The sequence below is a fragment of the Clarias gariepinus genome, chromosome 12 (assembly GCF_024256425.1).
Source record: "Clarias gariepinus isolate MV-2021 ecotype Netherlands chromosome 12, CGAR_prim_01v2, whole genome shotgun sequence".
NCBI lineage: Eukaryota > Metazoa > Chordata > Actinopteri > Siluriformes > Clariidae > Clarias > Clarias gariepinus.
In genome coordinates this window covers 21,779,728-21,807,633 of record NC_071111.1, presented here as the reverse complement: position 1 = coordinate 21,807,633, position 27,906 = coordinate 21,779,728, and the positions used below count along the sequence as shown (strand labels likewise).

Genomic DNA, 27,906 nt, shown 5'->3' with positions numbered 1-27,906 from the left:
GCACATCTGATCTCTTCTGGAAGCTGGTTCCAGCTGCAGGCAGCATTAATGGCCAAACGCGGACTCCCCTTGTTTTGTGTGAACCCTTGGTATTTCTAACTGACTCGATCCTAATGATCTGAATGGTTTATGTTCAGTGAACATATCTGTAATGCATTTAGGTCCCAGGCCATTGAGTGATTTATAAACGAGTAAAAGTACCTTAAAATCTATCCTAAATGTTATAGGAAGCCAGTGTAAGGACCTGAGGACTAGTGTGATGTGCTCAGATTTTCTGGTTCTAGTCAGAATCCTGGCAGCAGCGTTCTGGATGAGCTGCAGCTGTCTAATGGTCTTCTTGGGAAGGCCGGTGAGGAGACCATTACAATAATCCACCCTGCTGGTGATAAAGGCATGGACAAGTTTCTCCAAGTCTTGACTGGAAACAAAACATCTAGTTCTTGCAGTGTTTTTAAGGTGATAGTGTGCTGATTTAGTTACTGCTTTGACATGACTACTGAGACTAAGGTCTGTCTCCAGAATCACCCCAAGATTTTAGACTTGATTTTTAGTTGTTTGACCCCTGAGTGAAGGTATGCATTCACCTTCGGAGCTTCATCTTTTGTTGACTTTAGTTTTCTCTTTGTTTAACTAAAGAAAAATTTGGCACATCCAACTGTTAATTCCATCAGTCCATTGGCAGAGGTAGTCAACTGGGCTGTAGTCAGTTGGAGATAAGGCTAGGTAAATAGAGAGCGCTGTCATGCTGGAACAAGTTTGGACCTTTTGATTCTTGACAATTTTATGTTTCCGGCATTGTTCAACAAGTTGAAGAAGAACATCATATGGGTCTGATCAGTGGTGTCGGTGGGTCTAATCATTTTGGGCTTTAGGTCTGAATATTTTAAGCTTAACTCTGAACATTTTCGCCTTGAGGTGGAGGTGTTTTTATAGCAAAGCATCAGATAGACTAAGAAAGTTATGGAGCGAAACTTTACATGCACTCAGTGCCTGAGGGAGGGGAGAGGGGAGGAATTAAGCATTGCACGCAAAGCTGGAAGCTTTCTGGTCTATTTCAAAAAGAAAAATCAAAGGAAACTGAACGTCTGGTCAAGATAGGGTTCTGTCTCTTGCTCATGTCAGTTTATTTTCAGTAGGTTTCACTGGGACATGCATAATAAACTGTACTAAATGTAAAAAAGATTATTGCCAAAGCATGTCTAAGAATTTTAATAATAATGGCACAAAAACAACAGATTTAATTATATAGGGATGAAAAAAGAGAAGAGACAGATTCAGAGTTTAGCCATGCTCATACTAAAGTGGATATACCTAAACTGTGCCATTTTGGTATAATTAGGAATCGTGCAATTTCTGAATGTCTGTGGCGAATTTCTGTACATCATCTTCAGAAAGCAAATCAAGCAGACATGAATTGAGCGATTGACACCAGAGAACTGCAGATGTCTTTTTTTTTTTTACTCTATGACCAGCTGGATCAAGCAGGTTTTAAAGAAATAAAGGACTTAATACTATGTATTAAATAGCAATTTCACTGCATAAAATAAGGAATTATTCTTATCTTGTTTGTCATTACTAAAAAAAATTTGAGAATGTCATTAAAACATTGAATTTCTCTTTTGTCTTAATACTTTTGGCCGCCACTATAGTGTATTTATTTATTATAAAGGTAGACATAACCACTCCAAGCTTTTGATGCTGAACATCCCAGGAAAAGAAATACAAACCCCAGGGAAAATTGACATAAAGAGAATATATTAAAAATAAGAACAGTTGTTGTGCCTTAATTTCCTGAGCCATATGTGTTATTTCAAGTAATTCCAGAAGAAGAAGATGAATGTGTTTGTGTATGTATGTCTGTGGGGTTTGTGTCTGTGTGTTAACATTTGTGATGTGTGTGTTAGTATGTGGGACTTGTTACTTGGTGTGTGTGTGTGATATATGTGTGTGTTTCTGCGTGCGGGCGTGTGTGTGTGTGTGAGTGTGATATACAGTATGAGTGTGTTTGTGTGTGCGTGTGTTTGTTCGTCTGTGTGAGTGTTAACATTTGTAATGTGTGTGTGAGAGATGTGTATGTGAGTGTTAAAATTTGTAATTTAATGTAATGTTGATGATGTGAAGTGTGTGTGTAGAATGTGTAGTGTGTGTGTAGGACTTGTAATGTGTGTAGTTTGTAGTTTTGTGTAGGATGGTTAGTGTGTATGTGATGTATGTGTGGTGTGTGTCTGTTTGTACAGTAAGGTGTGTGTGTTTAAATGATATTTAATGTTTGTCTATGTTTGTGTGTGTGTGTGTGTGTGTGTGTGCGTATGTTTGGTGTGTATATCGCCCTGTGCACCAGACTGAATGTTGCACAGTGGCCAATTTAAATGTTTATACCGTTACATTTATTATTTTTGTATATTTAAACTGTAAGTTTAAATTGTAAACATAAATGAAGCCATATTAAAAGAACAAGAGGAAATACCTTCATCTAGTGACATAGTTTAGTACTGCAGGAGTCAGGCCAAAACCATGTCTAGTCAATTGACTCATAAATGTAAAATATTGTTGTGAACCATTGGACATCACAAAATCATAAATTTGAAATCAAATTTACTCACAAACAGTTGTTCTTTCTATGTAAAACGTTTAGGACTTTCCACTTGTAAGAAATATAAACATTAGTTCACCTTAAATTAATACCTTGCCATAGCAACAAAATCAAACACATAAAAAAATCCTGTACAGTTTCACATCAGCCATGTCTTCAAATTATTGTGCCTGATTTTGAATTAAATTAGCTGCAAATTAGTCCCAAAATACCAGTTATAACAATAAACACTTTCTGCTGCCAGTTGGTGGACAACTATGACTGAGACTCACTATAGCCATGTCATTGTGAGCAGCATTTTTCTCTTAACATAATACTGAGGTTTGACAGAAATTATTAGCCACATCCTGTTTCCCATTATCCGCTGTAGGGGCTCACCCAGGCTAACCCTTTTAAGATATCAAACAGCCCTTCACAATGTTAGATCCTCAGTGTCTTGAGACTATATTGGACCCTGTTTGGTCAAAATCATATAAATCTTCTAAGAGAAGTATATTACATTCCAATGAGTGTGTTTTTGACACGTCACAAAATAACTGACTTCCTGTTTAGCAAAATCTCACAACAACTAGAAGAGCTTTGATCAGCTTACTCAATCACTCACTCATCTTCTATACCGCTTTATCCTGTATTCAGGGTCACGGGGACCTGGAGCCTATCCCAGGAGGCTTAGAGCATGAGGCAGGGTACACCCTGGACAGGGTGCCAATCCATCGCAGGGCACACATGCATACACAATTTGGGACCGCCAAATAGTCTAACCTGCATATCTTTAGACTGTGCGAGGAAACCGGAGTACCTGGAGGAAACCCACCAAGCACGGGGAGAACATGCAAACTCCATGCACACAGAGACGGGAATCGAACCTGGACCCTGGAGGTGCAAGGTGACAGTGCTAACAACTACACCACCGTGCCACCTTTTTAATAAGATCTAAATATTTACAGTAAGTGCAAGTGGATATGAGTTATGCAGCTAGATTCTATCTAAATTCCAGGGGGCGATGTGAAGACCCTGTGCCACACTGGCCTTTTTCAGGATCAGGTCCACTCTCTATGTGGCATAGGTTGGAACATTAGGCCATTCCAGTCGAAAGATAAGAGAGTATTAGTTTTTTTCTATTATGTTCTTATTTAAAATCTTACCATAGCCAATGTATCGGTAGAATGATGCTGAGGTTTGAACTGCCAGGCAGGAGGTCTAGAGGAAGACCAAAGAGAAGATTTATGGATGCAGTGAGAGAGGATATGAACTTAGTTGGTGTGAGAGAAGAGGATGCAGAGGATAGGGTTAGATGGAGGCAGATGATTCGACACCGGAAGGGGAACAGCCGCAAGAAAAAGAAGAAAAAGCAGAGCCACACGATTTAAATAATTAAAAAATCCTTCACAATTTAAAATCAGCCATTATCTTTTCATTATTTTGCCTGATTTTAAAGCAAATCCGGTGAAAGCAAGGGACAAAATATTAGATAAGGGACAAATATTTCATAAAGTGACACACTTCCTGCTGCCAGTTTGTGGCGCTATGACTTAGTCATTTTTTTTATATCCTGTGATCAGCTTTCGAGTCTTAACATAATCCGAAGGTTCATAATTTTAAAGCATCACCACGGCTAAACCGTTTGAGATATCAAAAATCTCTTTGCAATTTTGCATCGTGAATGTGTTGAGGTCATATTGGCCTGGTTTGGTGGTAATTGTATTAATTCCCTAGGACAAGGTGCATTTTCCAAACAACTCAAAATAACTGACTTCCTGTGAATAAGACCTAATGACATGCAGCGCGAAACTTGATCTAAATGTATACTGGATTTTGTAAGGATACGTGCAAGTTTGTATGAGCTATGAGGCAAGATCGTCTAGGGGGCGCTGTGACGGCGTGTTCCACTCTTAGGGCCGCGCCACACTGACACCATAATGGCCGCAGATTTCAATCTGTATGCAAATTTTGATGGGTTTTTGAATATGTTTAGGCTCCCAAAAGTGCCCAGATGATTAAAGAAAAGTAAAAAAAAAAAAAAAATAATAATCCTTAGAAGAACAAGAGTGCCACTAAATATAATGTCACTCAATAAAATGCCACACAGAAAGTTATTGATCACTTTTCAGCATTTGTTTAAGGCATCGTCACGGCTGACCCGTTATTTGAGATATCAAAAATTCCTCTGCAATTTTGCATCCTCAGTGTCTTTAGATTACATAGGCCCGGTTTGGTGGCGATTGTATAAATTCCCTAGGAGGAGTATATCAAAACCCATCAGGTGCATTTTTATGAACGACCCAAAATAACTGGCCTCCTGTTGAATTGAGCCCAGGACATGCGAAAGTTGTTCGGCTCAATGAGCTCTAAATGTGTACAGAGTTTCGTGTGCAAGTGTGTACGAGCTATGCAGCAAAATCTCATGTGGCCATGCGACTCTCAGACATCCTAATGGCAGCAGATTCCAACCTGCCTGCCAATTTTCATGAGTTTTTGAGCATGTTAAGACACCCAAAATCCCAAAAGTGTGGGGAAAAAAACCTAAGGAAAACAAGAGGGTCCTGCGCACCCTATAGTGCTTGGGCCCTAAATATAATTTTTAGGAAAACAAGAGGGTCCTGCGCACCCTATTTTGTGCGGACCAAACAAGTTCAATAAAAAAGGGCTTTCCTTAAACTTTTGCCACAAAGTTGAAAGCATATAGCATTGTCCAAGAAGTCTGAGTATGCTGAAGCATTAAGATTGCCCTTGACTGGGGATTAGGGGCCTGACTGAAACACCTTGAACTTTCTTTCGGCTGCTCTCATCAAGGGGTCACCACAGCGGACCATCTAATCCATATGCCGGATGCCCTTCCTGACACAACCCTACTATTTTTCTAATCAGGTTTGGGACTGACATTGCATATAGTGGCTGGGTAGTAGTATTGTGTGTGGGAACTTTCAGATCCTCAAATCCACAGTTTAGTTGCTGAGTCACCACTCCTCTAACTGAAACACCTGAATTTAATATGGCCAAATACTTTTGTTCAGATGATGTATTTTCACACATATTTTATACTCATTTCCCTAATTTCTTTTGATTTTGTAAAGCTGACTATTGTTAAGAGCGCTATATAAACAAAATGAAATAAATTGGATTTTTAGGAAAAGGCATTCTGTATATAACAACTGTTTAAAATGTATTGGGCCCCTCTGTAGAATTAACTGTGACGTTTGTGAGACTTTTATTTTGACATTGTGTTTAACCTAAACCTTAACAGTGATAAACGAGCTTGTGTTCGCTTTAAACTATTTACAGTATGAAATAATATTTACATTTGCACTCAGTAGTGGTGTCCTGCACTGTGTAATTACGTATATATTTAAGAGAAGGATTTTAGGACACGGCCATGTTTACCCGCTAAAATCGCGTGCTCTTGTTTTGAAATGTCCTGACCGGAAGTTTTCTTTCCTCCCTTTTTCTCTCTCTCTCAGTACGAGTACAGTAAACCGTGTTGGCAGGCTAATGGGCTAACAATAAGATATTATAACTGAATCTAAGCGTATTGGCTGCGTTTTCAATGGATAAACAGCAGTTACCAAAATCGGAGGATGAAGGTATATATGTACAGATGTAGTTTATGGCTTGTTAATCATGCTAGCTGGAGGTGTTGTGACCCTGATGAAGGAATTAGCCAGGAGACTTGTTCAGTTCAGTTATACTTAATATTAATCCAAAGCAAATGTTTTACATTTCCATATGAAGGTGGCATAATGATTAGGATAAAAAACAACAACAGTAATTGTAGTTTTGGCACTCTGAAGTCGTTTCATTGTGTTTGCTGAGTCACTCAACACAAGGGGGAAGTGAATATCTTTTTCAAAGTGCTTTTCGTATTTAACCTTGTGCATTAATTCTTTGATTGTATTTCCTGCCCAGAATTCAGAATTCCTCTCTCCTCTGTGCGTCTCCTGGTTCCTCCTCTGCGCCTCATGTCTGCCTTCATGTGGCAGGTCCTGCAGCAGAAACACCTAGTTCACTATGGAAAACTGGAGGAGTTCGTCTCTATGGTTACGGAGACAGTGCCACACCTGCTGACTTACAGACAAAGAGTTCAGCTCATCCTGGGACTCAGGGCGCGGGTGAGTGAGCATGAACTGCCAGAATCGCCAGCTTGACTTGATCTTGGCACGTCGTTGAAATGTCAAGCTGCAGGAAGCACTGGTGCATTTCCAAGCGTAAAGGGAGTCATGATTCTCTTCATCTCTGTCAATGATTGAAGAAGGCAGAGTAGGAAATCTGATTAGTCAGCAATCTATTTGATGTATTGGTGTGAAAGTTGTTGGCACAGCTGTCTGTTGTCAGGAATCCAAAGCTAGGGTCTATGCACAAATAGGATTTTTTTTTTTTTTTTGCTTAGTCAGACAATCTGTCTTGCCCGTTCACACAATTGAGCGATATCCTTCTTTAGTCTGATTGCACTCGTTCAACACTGCTTATTTTTAAAAATCATTACTTTCTTCCCCCTTTCTTTCATAAGAAAGGCAGTGGTTCTCAAAGTAGGGTCCTATAAGCACAACTAGTGCTTTTCTGTGATTTTGTATGTGTATGTACTGTATACACATTATGCTCCAAAATATACAGTACTGAAATTTAGAAATAAACATTATTACCTTGTTGTCATCTGTCATCAAGTTAATATCTCCTAAAAAGAAACTAACATACACACGATTAGCGTGTTGATTTACCACAGTATGCGTAATGTAAGTGTTTAAAGTGTGTGTGCACCGGCTGATATCGGTCACGCAGATTTTCAACCCGGATTTCCGCATCAGAGCTTGCTGCAGACTCCTGATGTAAGATCCTGGGGGGAATGGGACGGGTATGGGAAGGAATTGTTCTGCCACCTTTTTTCAAACTCACGACCACGAGCAGAAATAATACTCAACTATGAGTCCATTGAGAGACCCATTTCCAACAACAACTGCCTTTTCACAACTGGGAACACGTGTGCCTAGACATATGCCCCTTCGTCAAACACAAATGCACAACCAATATATTTCGACGCAAATCGTATATATACCAGGTTTCCAAAACTATATGTGCACACGCGCTTGGATACGATCAAGGTAGAAATTTTTCTCATTACGCCGGATCCAAGATCAGACTGCCTGCTTCTTGTATGAAATGCTGGTCCTACAGGAACTCCTTTGATGGCCCAAAAATGTGGACATGGCTTGAGTCAAGGTCAGGACTGCACAGGGTTCCTGTAAAGTGCAAGTGGTGTTAGTGAATGGTTGTGTGTACAGTTCCCACAGACAGACGCGCCTCTTCTGCAAGTTGGTAACAAGTTGTCTGTCAGTTTTCAAGGATCAGGCGTGCCACTTGCTAAATGTTTATTGGAATGACTGCAGTGGGCTTCAAGCCACCTTGGCAGTTATCATTATTCACGAACGTGTAGCATCTTTGAAACGTTTGCACAATTCTTATGTTTTACTGTCTTATAACAGTAAGACATATTTTTCCACAAATGGAAACACTTATCTGTCTGGATTTATTTTTACATTTTTTAATGGTAAAGTGCAGATTAATTTGTTTTATTTTTACTTTATATTTTGTGTTAATTATTTTGATGTATTTATTTTTTGGGAATGTAGAATTAATAATTTGAGTTTCCATTATTTCTTATGGAAAAATCTGATTTGATTTACGAGTGTATTAAAATACAAGCCCGCTTCTGGAATGAATTATGCTCGTAACATTATATACATTTATATTTAAAGAATATTTTAATTGTTCTGAAGTGGAAAAAATAAAATCACTAACTGATATCTGCTGTAAACGATTTCTCTTTTAGATGATCTTCGAGTTGCTACACAAGCCTGAAGATATGAAACTTGTCCAGGTCCACTTGGACAGAATGAGACTTCCTGACATTCCACCTGGATGCCCTGTAGTGAGTATATTTCTGTTGATCATGCGTATCATGAGCCACGTCTTCGGCTTTGTGCTTGTTCACCATTCTGAATGATTGTGTTAAATGTTCATGCTTAATCCAGATCTGGGAATTTACTGAAATGCGTGCATGTACTTCTTTGTCCTGATCTTGTATCATCTTTGCAGGACATAGATTCAGATTTGGAGCTCTGTGTTTCCAACTTCAAGGCACTTGTCCATGCACTGTTAAAGGATCCTGTAGAAAAAGCCTATTTCTTTCAGGTGTGAAAACAAATAATTTTTATTATAAACCAACTGACTATCAATAACATTAAAGGCATTTGAGATAATATTCCTTTTTTTCTTGATCTCTTTGTTTCTATTTCCTGGTGAAGGAGGTGTTTCCTGTGGAATATGGCTCACGGTACGACACAGCGCTGAAGGAACTGATGTGGGAGCTGCTGTCGTGTCTGGAGAAGCTCTTTCCTGTTCCAGACTTTAAAAAGGTGCAGTGGTGGTTTTTAAGAACCTGAAACAAATTTTTTTCTAACATTTTGAACAATGTCGGGTTCTTGTCAGCAAGCATGCTAGGAATTTGGTTTACTAGTGCTAGAAAATGCCTTATTTGAGGAGGATTACACCTTGAGCATTAACAGATGCTCTGACTCCAGTGTTAACTTGTTAAAAAAATAATAACCTGAATGAAATCGAATGTGTTCCAGACTTTATCTTGGCTCACTCCTGCCCCTGCTGATCTGGATGAATGCATGCAGTCTGAACCCAAACACCTGAAAGCACTCTTTCAGCATCACAAAGTCATCAGCAACACAGAGAATCAAAACTGGGCCAGAGGTTCCACATTAGGTAAAGTGTACCTTAGAATAAAGTTTCTGTATATAAGTAAAGCACCTAAGCAGAAATGTCTGTGCTGTGGACAGTGAAGTGTCATCATCCATGGGATATAAGTATTTAATCTTTCGTTTAAAATAAATTCATGAACTACAATGAAGTCTCAAATGCCATGTACCATTAGAAGAATATTCCAATGTTATTTTTGTGTATTTGTTTGTTTGTTTAATCCTGTACTATATTCGTTTTTATGTTGTACTTCTGGTGATTATCATGGACAAGAATTTTTCATTAAATAAGAGAGAGAAAGATTTTATTAATCCCAAAGGGAAATTGTAAATTGTAAATTGAAAAGCCAGGTCACATATTACACAATCTACAAGCAATATGGTGAAAAAGAATATTAAGGTCAGGTTAAAGTTAAAAATCAAGATTATATATATATTAAATATAAGATTGCGATATTGTGAGAGTAAATGACACTTAAATTTCAGTTCAGGAAAACATGATGAAATTCTTGTCCATGATAATGACATGCTGATGTTCACATACTTTTGGCCAAACAATGTATTTTATTTGTTAATAATAATGTTTTTTTTTAACCTTCAGGTAGTCTTCCTGCTACCTCAGGGGACTGTATAATTTCATCGCTTTCCATTCCTCCATCGACACACATGGCGGTCACCACTGAACCCATGGTCTATCACATCCAGCCGACTGCCGTGACCATCCTGAGCCAGAGCGCTCTTGGGCAGTTGGGCTCCGAGGCCATCATTGTGACCGATTACACTGAGGTCGAGCTGGGCGGTGATGAAGTAGCTGAAGAATCTCCGGGCAGGTGCATTGAGATGCACACCGAGAATGCCTCTGTGGTGGCGGTCCTCAGCGGCCAAACTGCTGTAAAGGAAGGGGAAATGATTACTGTGAAAGAACACGTCGAACTTCCCAAAGACCCGGAGAACAATAGTGAGGAGGAGAGACGCGTTTGTGAAAAATCTACACAATATGATGTCAGCGAAAGAGAGACTGGTCCCAGCACCACGGTTAGTGACAGCTCAGGATCCATAAAAGCTGAAAGAGTTGGAGCTGATTGGGAAAGACAAAATAAAGAGTTTCAGGGTGTAACACAGACTTCTGTTTGTCAGGTGGATGTCCCAAAACATGACATTACACATAATAAGGATACAAGCTCGGCTTTAACAAGCAAGGAGCAAGCAGTACCAGTGCGAAGGGGGCGGGGAAGACCGAGGAAGAGCGCGGTGTCACCTGAGGTGGTTCAGAACGGGAGACAAGGGAAACAACTCGTAGCGGAAAAAGCCGCAGAGAAGAAGTAAGGAACAGATATCGTAATAGTAGCGTAGTTTTTCCATCAGTTATCCTTCCGACTGTATTTTGTTATCGTTATATATATTTTTGTTCATGAATTGTCTTACTTTTACATTTTTTGTTTGTTTGTTTTTGCAGGACAAATGAAGATGTTGAAGAAACAACAGGTACATCCTAAAATATACAGTATATAGCAACATGTTATTCTCATGTCGCAGACCGGAATAGCTATAATTATTGTACGGTTAGTTCATTTTCCACGTCTTATCAGGGTACTGTGTATACACTGTGCAAAAGTTTTCTTCTCTTCAGGACAAAATTAAACAGTTGGAATTTGATGATATTGAGTACGTATGGCTTTGCAGATGTCATCATTCGGAGCAAAAATGGAAACATTGTACTAAAATTGAAATATAATTTTAGGGTGAATATGTGGTAAAACGTTTTTTCCCCCCATTTAAATACCATGAGGGATACAAACTTTTGGCCATTTACAAGTAGTTAAATATTACAATTCTAATTTATATAGTTTCTAGTTTATATAATGATATGTTAATGTATTGATTAAGCAATTGGTTCAAGTCAAACCGGGACTTATTTTCTCTACATAATTTCATGCTACACTAATGCACTTATCCCAGCCTTCTGTAATTTGGTGTCGAGTTATCCAGCACTTTTCAAGGATCAGGCGGTCCACTTCTTTTGCACCATTCAAATGTTTTACTGCAGCTAAGAGACTGATCACCGTACTACGCTTAAAGTCCTCTATGAATGTTTAACAAACAAGTCCCAGTTTGACACGAACACCTATCTTAGATTGTCCTATTTGGTTTAGTTATAATATAAATATTTCTTTTAGACGAAAATACCAAGACAGCCGATACCACACACAATGGTATGGACACCGAGGTCTCACCTGACAATTTAAGCCCACCAGGAACCCACAAAGCTGAGACATCAGGAAATCCTCGCGCTCGTCACGTGTGTAACACATGTGGCCGCAAGTTCACCCGCACGTCCGATGTCCGTCGGCACCAGTTGACTCACACGGGCGAGCGTCCGTTCCGTTGTGCTCACTGTGAGAAGACGTTCCAGCATTCGTGGGACCTGACTAAGCACTGCCGCAAGTTTCACGGCCAAGCCACGTTCTCTTGCAGCCTCTGTCCGAGCCAGTTCATCAATTATCGGGCCCTGACTGCTCACCACAAGGAGTGCCATACCTGTGAGCTTCCCCACTACTGCTCCATCTGCGGCCAGGCCAGTCCCAACGCGGCCGCTCTTGTGCAGCATCGGAAAACGCATAGCGCCACTCAGCAGTATCTTTGCGAACAGTGCGGTGAAGGTTTTGACACTTTATTGCAGCGCTCAGTCCACAGACAGAGCCACCGAATGCTCAGGAAGTTTAAATGCCCGCAGTGTGACAATACATACTCGCGGCAGGCCGACGTCAAGCGTCATCTTTTGAGTCATACGGGTGAGCGACCGCATCAGTGCAACCTGTGTGGAAAAAGCTTCACGCTCCGAACCGGCCTCCAAAAACACCAGCTCACTCATACAAGTGAAAGGCCTTTTCCCTGCCCTCACTGTCCCAAGGCGTTCAACCTGCTCTCTATCATGCGTCGACACGAACGCATGCACACAGGAGAGCGCCCGTTCCTGTGCTCGCAATGTGGCAAGCGCTTCCTGTCGCTTGGAGAGCTCCTCAAGCATGACAAGTCGCACACGGACACCAGGCCGCACTTGTGCAGCCAGTGCCAGAAGAGCTTCAAGTCCAAGCGGTCCTTGCGGGAACACATCCTCAGCCACAGTGGAACGCGCCCGTATCCCTGCAACTACTGCAACAAGAAGTTCTCTAAGCCTTCCACCTTGAACCGGCACCATTTGATGCACACAGGTGAGCGACCCTTTGCATGCTCGTACTGCGAGAAAACCTTCCTGACATCAACAGAGTTGGCTTTGCACAAGCGTGGGCACACCGGAGAGCGGCCCTACGTCTGCCCAGATTGCCCCTGGAAGTTTCGGAGCTCCTCAGAGTTGGCACGTCACAGGCGCACGCACGGCCAGAAGAGGGCATACCCTTGCAGCTACTGTCACAAAATATACACTAGCACATCTAAATTGAAAAACCATATGCGAATGCACACAGTGGAGGACAACACAAAGTGCCCTGAAGACATCAGCCATACAGTGGAAGTCCGAGAGTCCACGCTGACGGAGGGTGAAGTGGCAGATACACTTTCGTGACAGACTTGGATGAAATGTAATAATGTGAACATAATTATATGATTATGGAACATTGAGTAGACTCCGAGACCTTGTGTACAGCATTCGCTATGTAATGCAGATTAAACTGAATATCTTATACAAAGTCCAATCTGGCAAAAAGGCTGTCCACATGTTCGGTCTATTTAAGCTCCTAACACTCCTAACTGTTTTTCTTTGGCGCTTTAGTAACTAAACTATGAGGTGTGTAAGAATTTACAATTGGAAAAAAACAACAATGTTTTCATGGGTGGTTTGCTACATTCAGAAATACAGAATATGTCAGGGTTTATTTTTTTATTTCTTTTCATAAGTTCTTTTGCTTGGGCTGTACAGTTCTGAATAAAGATAATTATGGGTATTTAAGGAGTGCAATGCTGGTTTATAATTGACCATTTTTCTCCTTCATTATAGCAACGTGCATTGATAAGGGATCACTCACACAGGGATCAGGTAGCTGGTGTAATTAGTGATTTACTTTAAAAGAAGCCATGTTGAGGAGCTAATACGCTACTAGTATGAAGGCACTAATGAAGTGAGAGAACTTGCTGAGACTGAAAACGAGTCTGTAGCCTCATTATGGATCCAGATTAAAGGAGCTGATTGCATACAGGGGTTTATTTGAAATTCAGACAAAAAGTCTGGACAGGTCCTTGAGTGACTCGGTGGAAAGTAGAGATCAAATCCTGCTGAGACCTTTACATTTATGCTTAGGTATTTGGTAGACTTTCTTAACTAAGAATGTCTTACATCAATTCTTTGAAGTTTTTTATCATTAAATATACACACAGGTTTACTCTGGCTATTAACAAGAAGTACTACAGTTCGTACATTGTTGGGAAGGTTTTTATTATTTTTACAGACATCAAGGAAGTTCATGTCACCGCCTGTGTACCAAAGAGATGGTGGGACCAGTTGAGCAATGCTGAAGGATCGGAGGGGACGTGGTTCAGTGCAGGCTGTGATAATTGCTTTAAGCAAAGTGGGTCAGTATTGGAACATTATCAGGAAAAAGAAGTTGTTGTTTCCTAAACTGTTGTTTAAGAAACAACAGTGCTTGTTATCGTGAGATGCTTATTTAAGAGCTGAGGCCTAAAGTTCGGATTAAACACAAAGAAATGCTATTTAAGGGCATAGTGATCTTGCACGATGATGCCGACACTCTGAGCATCCTCTTGATAGTCCTGATCTTTCTTTATCTGACTTTTATTTGTTTGGTCGTCTGAAAGCAGCTCTACGTGGACAAAGACCTACTTCTAAAGAAGAAGTGAAGACAGCAGTGAATTTGTCCCTCACAGCTCAGTGTAAAGCACTGCTTAATGAGGAAAAATTAAAGCCTGTTGACAGATGGATAAAGTGGAAGAGCAAGTAGAATATGTTGATGTAAATTATGTATTTGTCTTTTCTAAAAGTTTATTACTTTCTTGACCATCATGTACAGTGTAACTAAAAAGCAGCACACGTGTAGGCTGTGCCAAAGGTCTTTATTCTTTGGTTGACTTGAACAACATTGGTTGTGTTTTTATCAGCAGATGTTCATGGGCATGCAACATGAGAGCCTTTTTGAAGTTAATAACTTTATAATGTTCATCATTCGTAAAAAAAAAAAAAAAAAAAAAACTCTAAAAACATATAGTAGACTGACGTGTTTAAGTTGAGTGTTTGTTCCTTTTAATTTTGATGATTATGGCTTACAGCTAATAAAAACTCAATTAATTATCTAAGAAAATTAAATTATTACTTATTATTACCAACTAAAAAAAATTAAACACAGAAATGTTTGACTACTGAAAATTATGAACATGTTCAGTACTAGGTCAGGGCTCGCTTTGCATGAATTACTGCAGCAATGTGATCAGTCTGTGGCACTGCTAAAGTGTTATTGAAGCCCAGGTTGCTCTTATAGCCTCCTTCAGCTCTTCTGCGTTGTTGGGTCTCGTGTATCACATCCTCCTCTTCACCATACTCCATAGCTTCTTTATGAGGTTTAGGTCAGGTGAGTTTGCTGACCGGTCAAGCACAGGAATATAATGGTCCTTAAACTAGATCTTAGTACTTTTGTCAGTGTGGGCAGGTGCCAAATCCTGCTGGAAAATAAAATCAGCATCCACATGAAGCTGGTCAGCAGAGGGAAGCATGAAGTGCTTTAAAACCTCCTGGTAGATGGCTGCGCTGACCTTTGACCTGATAAAACACAGTGGACCAAACACCAGCAGATGACTTGGCATTTTCATTAGCTGTAAGTCAAATGAGAAGAAATAAACATTTGAAATACATTAGTCAGTTTGTAATGACTATATAATATAAGTTTTGCTTTTTAAATTGAATTAATGAACAAAAAAACAACTTTTTGATATTCTAGTTTATTGGGAAGCACCTGTGTGTGTGTGTATCACAGAGAGAGACAGAGGTGGAGAAAAAAATTAAAGGAAAGAGGTGGATATAAAACGAGAATGAATGCACTAGAGACGATGTAGGAGTAAAAGCTGCAGTTTGGTCATCTGGGCGCCTGGTGTCGCTGTAAGACAAACTAAGGAGAGTTTCCTTCTGAGCCGTAACTTCCGGTGATGTTCTTGGGGGTGTTCAACAGCTCCGTGAATTTAAGGTGTTGTTGTTTTTAAATTATATAAATACTGTTTTCAGCTCAGCGTGGTTATCATGAACACCCAAAATTCTTGTCATGTCGTGTTTAAGCGCGAACATTCGAGCCGTATGATGAAGTTTGTTCAGTTTTGAAGTAAAGCCACACGTTTATCAGGAGAAGAGAAGAAGGCGGCTGCAGTGATGGAAGTCTCGGGGCGGGAGGACACTAAGGGTAAGAAACAGCTGTTAGACAACAGCGCAGAGATTAATTTAATATAGAACAAAGTGACGTTTTCTCCCCAATGCTTTGAGATATGAGTTGTTTTTAAGTAGATAACTAAGAAGCTAGCGACGGCTGTGAAGAGTAAGGTGAAGTAATGTTTCTAAAGTACACTGGCTGTTCTGTCTGATTCAAAATCTAACTCACTGCAGTTAGGGGTGTTTATATTTTTGCATAATGTTTAAAAAGCAGTGCACGGTTTGGGACGCGTCCAGGAAATCTACAGTGCAGGGGAACACACTGCTGAATGGATGAATGAATGGGTGTGAAAATATAATGTGATATTCGAGAGTAGACAGAAAAAAAAAAGTGAATTGGAAACAGCCAGGAAAGGAAAAGTGACTAAAACATACAGGAATGTGTAATTTATTTTAAACTGTTTCAGGGGTATACAAGTAAGTGATACAAGACATCTGTAGTGACATTTTTAATCCAACAATAAAATAAAATAAAATATTTTATTATATATATATATATATATATATATATATATATATATATATATAAAATCAAGGCATAATATTTTGAAATCAAAAATGTTAGTATATGTGAAAGGTCATAAAAGATCAAATATTGTGAGACAAATTTTACAAGAAATATTTGCTATGTTTCAAAAATAAAGTTGAGTTTTTCATCTAAAATAGTTGGGGAATATGGTTGCAATATGTTGAGGAAAAAGTAATAATATTAAAATAAAAATGTCACAGTATTTTAAGATATAATAACAAAATATTTAGGAAAAAAACACCTCACAATATTTTCAGAAAAAAAATCTTTCAATTTGTTGAAAATTTAAAAAATGTGAGGAAAAAAAGAAAATATTTTAAAAGAAAAAATATTTTTATAAAGTCACAAAAGTATGAGGGGAAAAATATATTTTGAGGAAAAAAATCCATATTAAAAAAAATATATTTAAAAAATAAAGGCACAAAATTTTGAGAAAAAAAGTCACATTATATTGAGGAAAGTCAAACAACAAGAAACAAGTCACAATATTTGTAAAAAAGTTACAACATTTAAAAAAAGTAAGGGTGTACTATTTTGTGGGGAAAAAAGAATAATACAAGAAAAAATCACAATAATTCAAAAATAAGGCGATTATTTTGCAAAAAATGTCAGTAGTACAAGAAACAAGCTGAAATAAATGACACTATTGGCAGCATAAGAAACATGAAACAACTGTGTAAGAAATAATTATTTCTAGTGTAATGACAGTACAGCGCTTTAGTTCACAAAAAAAAACAGTTTTTAATTTTGTGTGCCATGTCATTTGGAGAACACCCAGGCATGCGAGTGCTTTAGCTGCAGGTTCAGTAGGTTCATGTATGAGACCTGGGATTAGTCCTAGTTCCATGGAAAAGCTTAAAATATGCTGTATATCGTTCATGTTTTTCTGTCATTTACATATCAGTACAATGGTTTTAGTGTGTTTAACAATGCACGTTGTTACAAAGCAGCTTTACACAAATATATAAATTCTGGATATACGTTTTAATTTTATAAATTTATGAGCAAACCATAAGAAACCTTAAGAGAAACCAGACTCATGACATCAGATAGTGCAATTATTAAACAATTTCCCTGTATAATGCATTGCATAAAAAAAAAACTGTATGTTTAAAAAAAAAAGAAGCTTTCTTCACAAGTCACATGTTAAAGTTATAAGCAAGTTATGCGTGTAAGTCATTTCTGACTTTGTTATACAAAAGTATAACAAACCGATTCCTTTAAGTATTTTAATTATATAATTCCTTTAAGTTATTAAATTTTTATTTTATTCTTTCCTAGTTAAATTTACCCTTTATTTTAATTTTCATATTTATTTCCTATTCCTATTCATAGTCTTTTATTTTTAGGTCACGAGCAGTTGTCTAAGCATTTCACTGCATATCGTACTGTGTATGACTGTGTACGTGACAATTAAAATTTGAATTTGAAGTATTAATGTATAACAAACCGAAACCTGGACTTATGATTAATTTTTTTTCGTGGATAAAGGTATGAACTGATTTACAGATGACTTTAAGCACAGTACCGAATGGTGATGAGACTCTTTGCCGCATTAAAACATTTTAATGGTGGGCTCGGAGCCCACTTCAGTCGTTACTGTGAACATTTAGTGAGCCGAACAGCTGATATTTGAAAATTGACAGATAACTTCTCACCAACTTGCTAAAGAGATGCATCTGTTTGTGGGAACTGTATGCACAGTCATTTTAATTTACATTTAGGCATTTGGCAGACATTCTTATCCAGAGTGACTTACAAAAGTGCTTTGAAGTTTCCATCATTGGATAAATCCTTACACAGGGTTACTAGGTTACTGACTAAGTACCATCAAACACTGTTGTGAAGGTTACAGGTACATGGCACAGACAAATACAGGCACATTACAGAAACTTGGCTGTATTTTTTTGCCACATCAACCATACATCATCCAATTCTTTTCCACATTGAAGGCCAGCATTTCTGATGTGGAGCAGGTAGTCGGATCACGGCTCCAATGTACTGAGAAAACGTTCTACCTTGATGATATCCAAGCACTAGTGAATCGCTGGGAGAAGTGCAGCATAGAGAGAAAAATAGCTCGCTTTTACTCCCATAACTGTGTTCTGGTATTCTGCACAACCAAAAGTCCCTGGTTGACCTGAACATTTTTTAAAGTTTTAACTTCAAAATCTTTTGTGTTGAAGTTGTGGCGACTCTTCAATGAAAGAGACTTGGGTGTTCTTACACCTGTGCGCTCTTTTTCAGATCCTCTTCCATTGCCGTCTCTACGCCTCCTTGTCCCACCCGTTCGCCTCATGTCCGCAGTCCTGTGGCAGATCATGCAGCAGCAGGACGTTCTGCGGTACGGGCTGCTTGCAGACTTTGTTTCCTTGGTTACTGAAGCTGTACCGGAGCTTTTCAGCCCCACACATTCAGCTGAACTTGCTCTGCGTTTGCGGGCAAAGGTGACCATTAACATTACCATATCATAGCATGTTCTTTTAATAGATATTAACATTTTGTTATATAAAAGCAGTTCCATTTAAAGCATGTCCAGTGCATTACATTACAATTTCTCTTAGTATATTGTGCTACCAAAAACCTTGTCCTTGTCCTTGTCACTAAACAAGCTCTGTTCTTTTCTTTTCCGCTAGCTAATTTTGGAGCTGTGCTACAGAGATGAAACAGCCACACATCTAATCCAGCCTCACCTCAGCAGCATTCAGTTGGTCAAACATGCAAGTCCATGCCTTTAACCTAACAATACTACCTTCATCCTATCATCTGCACACTGACTATCAGCTCCTTTCATTAGGCAGTGTAAGAGTGTGTTAGTAACCAGGGTGCTTTTTGGTCATACAGGTGGACAGCACTGAGGTAGAAGAGACATGGGTTCATTTTGTGGAACTGGTGCAAACACTAATCAAAGACTCTGAGCAGAGAGAACACTTCTTCCAGGTCAGAAATACTTGTCCTACATACTGTAAGCGCTTTATGAGAGTTTTGTTAATATCAGAAAGTAAAAATATCAAAGGTTTGACGCTTTAGGTTGGTTTTAAAGTAAAGCTCTTAGAATCATGTTTCCTGGTGCAGTTTCAAAGTACTAATGTACACCAGAGCTAAACTTTAGTATGCGTACAGAAAGTACAGAAAGTAATGCAAAACTGGGCATCATCATCACTAGAGCTGTAGCTATCGAATATTTGAGTAATTGAGTTTTCTTCCAAAAATGTAATCGAGTACTCGGATAAAATGTACTTTTTCTTAATTAAACAGCAATGTAAAATATATAAAGGAAGCAAAGATTAATTGGTTTTCTTTTTAGAAATATCAACTTTCATTTTTTAAATGCATACAGCATTTTATCAAAAATAAACATTGTCATTATTCACAATACAAGGAATGGCTTAAAGTTGACTGAGATGAATTAAGTGCATTAGAATGCCATACATTCTTATTTTAAAGCCTTTTCTCAGATGCAAAAACTAAAAAAAGGTATTTCAAATGACTAAGTAAAAAAAAAAACAACTAAGGCGCACATTACAATATATTTTATTGTAATTTTATCGCTCCTTTCCATTTTGCAGCCTGCAACCAAACGCTCCCTCAAATCAATACACAGCTAACTGTTTGCATCTTCTTCCGCTTTGTGGTGACGTAAGCGCTTTTTCTTTGTCTGTGTATACTGGCGGCTTGCATCTGGAAACGCGCCTAACAAATAATTGGCCAAAAACATAATGCAAGCTTTTAAAATTAAATAACAGAAGCTTCGATGCAGAAGATTTTGCCTCGATCATTTTTTGTAATTAAGTTACTCAAGGAATCGTTTCAGCCCTAATCACCATACTGCAGCATCACATGCAGGGCCAGAGGGAATACAGCCAGCTGTGCCATATTGGAAGTCTGTCTATCAACCCTTTATTACACATGCAGATTTCATGCAGTGTTTGGGTCGTGTACATTGCCACCAAATTCCAATAAAAAAACAAAAACAAAAAAAAACATTTTTTGGATTTACCCCCTGATTTTTTACCTAATTTGGTTGTGTCCAATTCCTCCCCATCACACTCAGTCGGGAGGGCCATAGACTATCACGTGTTTCCTCAGAATTACGCGACACCAGCCGACCACATTTTTTCAAACTGCTCGCACCGTTGGGGGCGGTGTAACACACACGTAACATTTCACTTGAGCTCACAGACGCAGTGTTGCCAACTTGGCGACTTTGTCGCTATATTTAGCGACTTTTCAAATCCCTCTAGCGACATTTTTTTAAAAAAGCGACTAGCGACAAATCTGGCGACTTTTTCTTGTGTTACTGGAGACTTTTGGAGACTCTGATGTGTCTGTACTGACTCTTCTCAACTTGCCACAGCAGCTGCCGCCGCCGGCCCCTCCTCCGTCCCAAAGCACTCACAGACAACCCCCCCCCCCCCCCCAATAAATTGCCCATGCGCAAATCCGCCGTTAAGTGATCCCGCCTTGACGACTTTTTTTTTTTTTTTTAAAGCGCCTAGTAATAAATCTAGCAACTTTTGGACAAACCTTAGCAAGTTTCCAAATGTCGCCAATACTGTCGTGTAAGCACGAGGTCTTGCTTTCCCGGTACAGTTACTCATCTCCCTGTGTCTGCCCTGATCAGTGAGCGCTAGCTCCGGCTGAAAGGAGCAGCATATTCCCGTGACCGCACAGCAGCTAACATGGATGTGAATGAGCTGCACATGTGAAAACGGTGTTGCAACGGACACTTACCTGCTTCTCCTTTGCTTGAAATAAAACTATTTAATTTGACCATTTTCTTATTTATTTATTTTTTCTTCCGATGCACTTATATTACTCACTGTTACAAAGCTTAAGTTCATAATTATATTGGACACATGAGGAAGGATTAGGGAAAACACGCAAAATGCAAATCAATATGCAAATATACGCATGACGTCATCTAGCGACATTTGGCGACTTTTCGAGCAGACTTTAGCTACTTTCCGTTGAAAATAGTTGGCAACACTGCACAGACGCCTCTGATTGGCTATAGAGCCGTGATTAATGTGGGAGCACTAAATACCTCTCATCCCTCCCCTCTGAGAGAGCTAGGCAGCAAAAGGTTACAGGAAATCGAACTCGCGATCTCCGGATGATAGGGCGAGTGCTTTACCACTGCGCCACTCCGAACCCCCTTTAAAATTCCCCTCAGCCGAAGTTGATGGTCTTTAATACGTCTTCATACATCTATGCACATGGCTCTTGTCAATGGTGTAAGATCCATAAACATTGTGTAGCACAATCTAAAACCATCAGCTGCCTGTAATGTAGACTATATCGAGTAGTACCTTTTGTTTAGAGGAAGACACACACACACACACACACACATGCTCACATGTTAAACCAACTTTTTCATTACTTTCTGTACAGCTCTCATATAACTACTGTAAACTACAATGTAGAGTATTTTAGCTTTAACAGGTAAATATTTGCTTTAATGTATTTTTTATTCTTTTTTTCTCATTTAATGTATACAGAAAAAAAGCATTTAATGCGTGACAGATAAAATCTTTAAAAAATAGCAATTGTGTCCCAATCGAATCTTATTGTTGCTGGATTCGAACAGCTGGTCTGGAGAGACCTTGTATACCAAACAAAAATAGTCTTTCTTTTTCTGCTCTCTGTAGAATGTCTTTCCAGTGGAATTCGGACCCAGCTATGACTCTACCCTCCAGACACTGATGTGGGACTTCCTATCTCGACTGGAGCACTTCCTGCCAGTGCCAGATCTCCTTCAGGTGGGAAACAAGGGATTGCGTGGGATTATGGTCTGCGACTTTACAACTTTGTTGTAAAGAGAGATGCAGTGATCACCAATGCACTGATTTTCTTTGCCAGTTTAGGTAAGGTTTAGGTTCACAAACATTTTTGTTACTTTGCTTTAATGGGAAACTCAATTGCATGCTCATAATCCAACCTGAACTATTATATTTTCTCGAAAATGCCACAAGATTACAGGAAGTTTTCTCAGTCTAAACATTTGCTTTAGGTTACTGAACAGAACTTATTTTGTACTGAAAATGAAGCGACAGCTACCAGCGCGTGAGGGGGTGAAGGCAGTCATGTGCTTCTATTGAGACACATGATGCTAGCTAGCTGCATCTTTTTGCATTGCTGCTCACACACTGTTTGTGGCCAGTGTAGCAGACTCGAAGGACAGCGGTACTGATGAAAAAATGCAAGTGTGAAAATAAAAGATAAACACATTTCTCGCTCAGAAACATGAGCATGTTGAAATGTCTAGCACAAAATCAGATATATACGTTAGACTGAACGCTTACTGGCCAATCGATCAGTGCATCTGTAAATGTAATACCAAATAACTCTGTTTTTGTTTTAAATCTTGGATCTTTTGACCAATTAGACATTCAACAATTTATAAAGTATCCTTAAAATGTCTCTGTACTCTTTTGGGTTTAGACTGTATCCTGGCTCAGATCTGAGTCTTCTGCTTTAAAAGATTGCGAGGAATCCATCAGCAACCCAGATAGCCTGAGATCACTGCTCCATCACCATAAACGCCTTGGACATCTGGATACCTTTGGTAGGTAAAAGTAAACCCGAATTAATCACACACAAATGTTTTTCCATGTTGTGGCACCATTATGTCTACTAAACCTGGCAAATAGCAAAAACCTTACCTTACATCAGGTCGTAATCAGATTGCCAAACTGTATAATGTGAAGACTACGGCATAGGGAGGATTTCTAAAAATTTAAAAAGTGGTTACCACCTAGCAGCTTAAAAAAATGTTTTCATAATTTTTAGCTAAAATGAAAAAAAATTTATTAGTAGTTTCAGAAATATTCAAACCAGCCACTCTGGCAGCAACAATAATACCATTAGTCACCACCAGGTGAACTCAACAGCATTGATCCACAATTATACACCTGCAAACTGGAGAGAGGATCATATCTGCATGAACCAAAAGCCAGCCATGCGGTCCGACTGGAAGGTCCCACAAAAAAAACCAATGCAGTAAAAAAGAAGTAAAAAAATTTTAAATTCTGCCCATGATAGAAAGGTATCAGAACACCTAGTGCACCACAGCCACTAGCAGGGAGAAAGCCCATGGCCCAAACTTTACTAGAACCCACCCAACCCACAGCACTCAAAGGACCTACTGACAACCTCCTGGTGCCAGACAGCACAGCACACCCTGAGAGACTCCGTGGAACCACGCCCCAAAGGGCCAGAGCGAATACACAATATTCTAGGTGGTTTTAATGTTTCTGATGTTATGGCTAAGCGGTATAATTTCATGAATGACAAGGTGTTTAAAGGGGACCTATTATGCAAATTTCACTTGCAGTCATTATTAGACATTCAGATGGGATACTAGATACTAGAGGTATGTGTGTATAAAATAAAATGTGTGCAAACAAACATTGTTTTTTATTTTTGTATTGTCCTGGGGTTAAACAAGCCAATTAGATTTTCCTAATGTGACTTCATACAAGAAAATGCCCATATAAGAAAAGAGCTGTGATAACTTGTTAAAGAAATAACAAAATATGGGACCTTTTAGCAGAGTATGTGTGTGTTTTTAGCAGTAAGTATTGAATAAACCCACAAAATTTAAGGCTGGGAAGGTGAACTCTGATGTCATATATTTGATTGGATTATTATTATTATTATTTATTTATTTTTTATTTTTTATTGCATCCTCCATGTCTGAAACAAAAAAAAAACCACACAAAGCTAACTCTCAGCTAGTCATGAACAGGGACCTAACGAGCCTCTTTCGTTTTTTTTCCTTCTCAGCCTTCTCATCATTGCCTCAACTTGGTGACTTCATCCTGACCGCTCTGTCTGGCAAAAGAAACCGAGTGGCTGAAATGGACTCAGGTGCTAGTCTCAATCCTCCTGCTCCCAGTGAGATGTGTGTAATGGACGGAACCGATGTAGAGACTGTCGTGGTCACATCCGAATGGTCAGAGATCGAATTACGTGCAAACCAGACCGAAGAGGACAATAGTGACGATGGCGATAATTCACTCCCTGGGGCTAACTGCGATCAGAAGGGGGAGTCACAGTCTAACGGAAACATGCCGGAAAGTGAAATACAGACTGAGAAGCTCACAGATACTGAGAATTATTTAGGAGGATCTGCCTTGGCGCGTAATAACCATGATGGATCTGTAGGTTGCACTGAACCCATGACTGCAGATTCACAACATCTGGACTGTGATGTCAAGGGGACGGAGAGTCTGTCCTGTAGCGCCACACCTTCTCTGGAGTCTGAGCTCACTGTGCCCGTAAGCGTTCCTGACGGTGATGCCGTTTTCACCCGGAGATCAGCTCGGAAACCCAAGAAGACATGGAAGGTTTTGGTCAACCTCCAGAAGCAGAAACAAAAACCTGGTGTGGACAGAAGACAGAAGAGAGAGAGAAAACCGCTCGCTCCTATGAGAACCTCTGGAATTGTGACAGACATGGATGGAGAATGTATCGCCTCAGAGAACAGGTCAGAACACGGTTTTTATTAATGACAAATATTTCAGATTTCTGTTTAACAATTGGCTCTAATGCACGTGTGTATTTTAAATCTGTTGTAATGCTTTATACAGTAGGACAGTGATCGTGGACTAACTAAGTCTCGTTTGTTTTAAAGGGATGTTGCTGTGCTGTCTCAGTCTCCTGGACGTGTCACAAGTGACGGAAACACAGGTTAAATTTAGTCCCCCTGCTCTTATATGCATATTTATTAACTTAATCACTTGTTTTTGCTTACTCATGCAAATTTAAAAAGTCACCTATTATGCACAAACCACCTTTTAGTCATTTTAGGAGTTCAGATGGGTCTTCAGTCTGCATGAACATACAAAAACATGAGAAAAAAAAAAACATAAATGCTACAGTAAATAAGGCTAGACTAGGATGTAGTGGCTAACTGCTAATAGGAAGGGCTAGGTTAGCTGTTAGCAGGTTTCTTCAGGTCTTCATTGTGTTTTAGCTTTTATATAGCTAAATATTAATGATGCTATGGTGAATAAATGCTCCTACAAATATCTTTCCTCTTATATTGTTCACCAAGCCTACAAACTATTGAGAAATGCTTTATAGGGTCCTGAATATTGATGTTTACAATCCCTGAGTTCTGATTGGCTAGAAAAATGCACTTCCATAAAGAGTTGTTCAAGGGCAGTTTATTAAATGTTAAAGACACTGAAACGGTGCGTTTTGAAAAAGGAGTGAAACAAAGAAAATCGAGCAGCCAGAATGATGAGGATATGAGTTATTTTCCACCTGGAACATTAACAGACAGACCTTTAAACAATATGGAGTAGGTCGAGGTGCTTTGGGGATTCCAAACATTAGCTGACATTGATAACCTTCGTACTTGGCATTTATGCATTATAATAAATTGCAAAAACATTTTTGATTAGGGCATCTCTACCTGCTTACCAATAAATGCTTTTATAGTCATACATTTTTGGTAACCTTCATTCCAGTGAAGCAGGACATTCCTGCACAGTGTAGTTCTCTGTCAATTTTGTACATCCTGGTTTAGCATTTGTACAGAACATGCGTTTAATGAGGCGACGTAATGGTTAGTGCTGCGGCCTCGCACCTCCAGGGTCTAGGGTTTGATTTCCGCCTTGGGACTGTGTGCATGTTCTGTGCTTGGTGGGTTTCTTCCAGGTACATCAGTTTCCTCCCACAGTCCAAAGACATGCAGATTAGGTTAATTGGCTTTCCCAAATGGCTTGTAGTATGTCTAGTTCAGTAGATATGATCTCACTGCACCATTGTTTACCACTGTTTTCTTATGTGTTTTTGCAGAGCTCCCTTCAAAGCTGTTCTCCTGCCCCCAGTGCACATTTACACACCTTCAGGAGCGATATGTGAAAAGTCACATGAAAAAGGTCCACCCTGTTCCATCAGAGCCCGGGAAAGAGCCTTATGTGTGCCAGGTGTGCGGCAAAGGCTATCGCTACCCAGGCATGCTGAAGGCGCACGAGCGCAGCCACACGGGCGAGCAGCCCTTCCAGTGTACCGCCTCCCACTGTGGCCGCCGCTTCTCCTACAGTCAAGCACTGCGACGCCATCGAACTGTACACAGTATCAGAACCAGCCCTCCATCCGATGAGGAAGCTGAGCTAAAAAAAGGTGAACCTCAGGACGATGAACCGTACATGTACAGCTGCCTCTACTGCAGTGAGAGCTTCAGCTCGCTCAGTGCTCGCCGCGAACACCACAAGACGCATCCCGAGGACGATTTAAAGCGCTGCAACGACTGCGGAAAGAGACTAAGCTGCCAGGCAGCGTTAATCAGGCACAAACAAGGCCACGAGGGTGAGCGGCAGCACAAGTGTCTGCTCTGCGGCTCCAGCTTTGTGTGCACGACTAGTTTCAAGCGCCACATGCTTATGCATCGGCCCGAGAGGCCATACCACTGCAGCTGCGGCAAGGGCTTTACCTACAAAGGCGCGCTACTCTCCCATCAGCGGGCTCACACAACCGAGAGACGCTACAGGTGTTCTCACTGCAACAGATGCTTCCTTTACCCCGGAGAGCTGAGAAAACATGAAAGGACGCACTCGAACGAGAAGCCGTACCTGTGCCCGCACTGCGGGAAGAGTTTCAAAAGAGAAAGGATCCTCCGCGCACACGTAGCCGGCCACACAGAGGACAAAATCTTCAAATGCTCCTCGTGCAACAAAACGTTCGCGTATAAAGCGAGTCTGACCAGGCACGAGCTGACTCACACAGGAGAGAGGCCGTTCCTCTGCTCCGACTGCGGCAAAACCTTCTTTTCGTTCGGTGAGCTATTGAAACACCAGCGCTACCACACGGGGATCAAGCCGTTCCAGTGCTCACACTGCGACAAGAGCTTCACGCAGGCTTGCTACCTGCAGCTGCACACCAGGTACCACACAGGAGTGCGGCCGTACACGTGCACCCAGTGCGACAAAAGCTTCTTCACGTCGTGCCGCCTTAAGAGACACATGCAGGTCCACACTGACGAGAAGCCGTACGAGTGCACTGAGTGTGGCAAGAGATTCAGGCAGGCGTATGTGCTGAAAGTGCACCAGCGCGGTCATACAGAGACAGAACTGAGGGTTTAATGAAAGAGGCTTTGTTTACAGTTTGTAATTAATAATAATAATAACTTCTGTTACATTTTCATTTCGAAATGACGCACTTTCTGTACAAATCAGTAAATAAATTTGCTTTTTGGTATAACATAAGTTATTGCACATGGACATGAACTTGTGTGTTTTGTTCATTTCAGCAGGTTGACACCATTTCCTCTTCTGAACATTTTTATATAGCCGAACACGTTAAGGAAGAAAATGCACGGATGACTGTGGGTCTGACCTCTGATCTCAAATAACTTGGACACCATACTGTATATAGCCAAAAGTTTATAAACACCTGACCATTACACTCATTTCTGCTTCCTATTGAACATCCTGTTCCAGATTTATTCCTCCTGTAATAGCTGTACCTACACTCTTCTGAGAAGGCTTTCCACTATATGTTCCTATATCACTATATTTTGCCATGTTCTGTAAATTATAAATGAATTTCAGATTAGGTTGAAGTCACAACTAATACTCATTTCGTTTTAGTA

The 27,906-nt window shown here is 39.9% G+C and overlaps 2 protein-coding genes across 2 annotated transcripts; both read left to right on the top strand.

The window, feature by feature from the left end:
- The first annotated feature begins 6,039 nt into the window (after nt 1–6,039).
- Nucleotides 6,040–13,292, top strand: si:zfos-932h1.3 (zinc finger protein 135). The gene is made up of 10 exons (XM_053508138.1): nt 6,040–6,174; nt 6,497–6,699; nt 8,415–8,513; nt 8,681–8,776; nt 8,890–9,000; nt 9,217–9,358; nt 9,953–10,386; nt 10,489–10,673; nt 10,808–10,836; nt 11,529–13,292. Exons 1-10 carry the CDS (start codon nt 6,138–6,140, stop codon nt 12,911–12,913), a joined length of 2,721 nt encoding a protein of 906 aa, XP_053364113.1. The 5' UTR covers nt 6,040–6,137; the 3' UTR covers nt 12,914–13,292.
- Nucleotides 13,293–15,499: 2,207 nt separating this feature from the next.
- Nucleotides 15,500–27,546, top strand: si:dkey-14k9.3 (C2H2-type zinc finger protein). Its single transcript, XM_053508104.1, has 9 exons — nt 15,500–15,746; nt 18,549–18,748; nt 18,938–19,021; nt 19,146–19,241; nt 21,953–22,063; nt 22,746–22,869; nt 24,090–24,792; nt 24,940–24,995; nt 26,112–27,546. Exons 1-9 carry the CDS (start codon nt 15,716–15,718, stop codon nt 27,395–27,397), a joined length of 2,691 nt encoding a protein of 896 aa, XP_053364079.1. The 5' UTR covers nt 15,500–15,715; the 3' UTR covers nt 27,398–27,546.
- Nucleotides 27,547–27,906: the final 360 nt, after the last annotated feature.

What these genes read in the sequence shown, in the direction of transcription:
- si:zfos-932h1.3 (XM_053508138.1), top strand. Translation starts at nt 6,138, where the DNA reads ATGGATAAACAGCAGTTACCAAAATCGGAGGATGAAG. An exon ending in TCCTGGGACTCAGGGCGCGG is followed by an intron (nt 6,700 to 8,414) that starts GTGAGTGAGCAT and finishes TTTCTCTTTTAG; the next exon opens with ATGATCTTCGAGTTGCTACA. An exon ending in AGATGTTGAAGAAACAACAG is followed by an intron (nt 10,837 to 11,528) that starts GTACATCCTAAA and finishes TATTTCTTTTAG; the next exon opens with ACGAAAATACCAAGACAGCC.
- si:dkey-14k9.3 (XM_053508104.1), top strand. Translation starts at nt 15,716, where the DNA reads ATGGAAGTCTCGGGGCGGGAGGACACTAAGG. An exon ending in GGGGCGGGAGGACACTAAGG is followed by an intron (nt 15,747 to 18,548) that starts GTAAGAAACAGC and finishes GCTCTTTTTCAG; the next exon opens with ATCCTCTTCCATTGCCGTCT. An exon ending in GCATTCAGTTGGTCAAACAT is followed by an intron (nt 19,022 to 19,145) that starts GCAAGTCCATGC and finishes TTGGTCATACAG; the next exon opens with GTGGACAGCACTGAGGTAGA.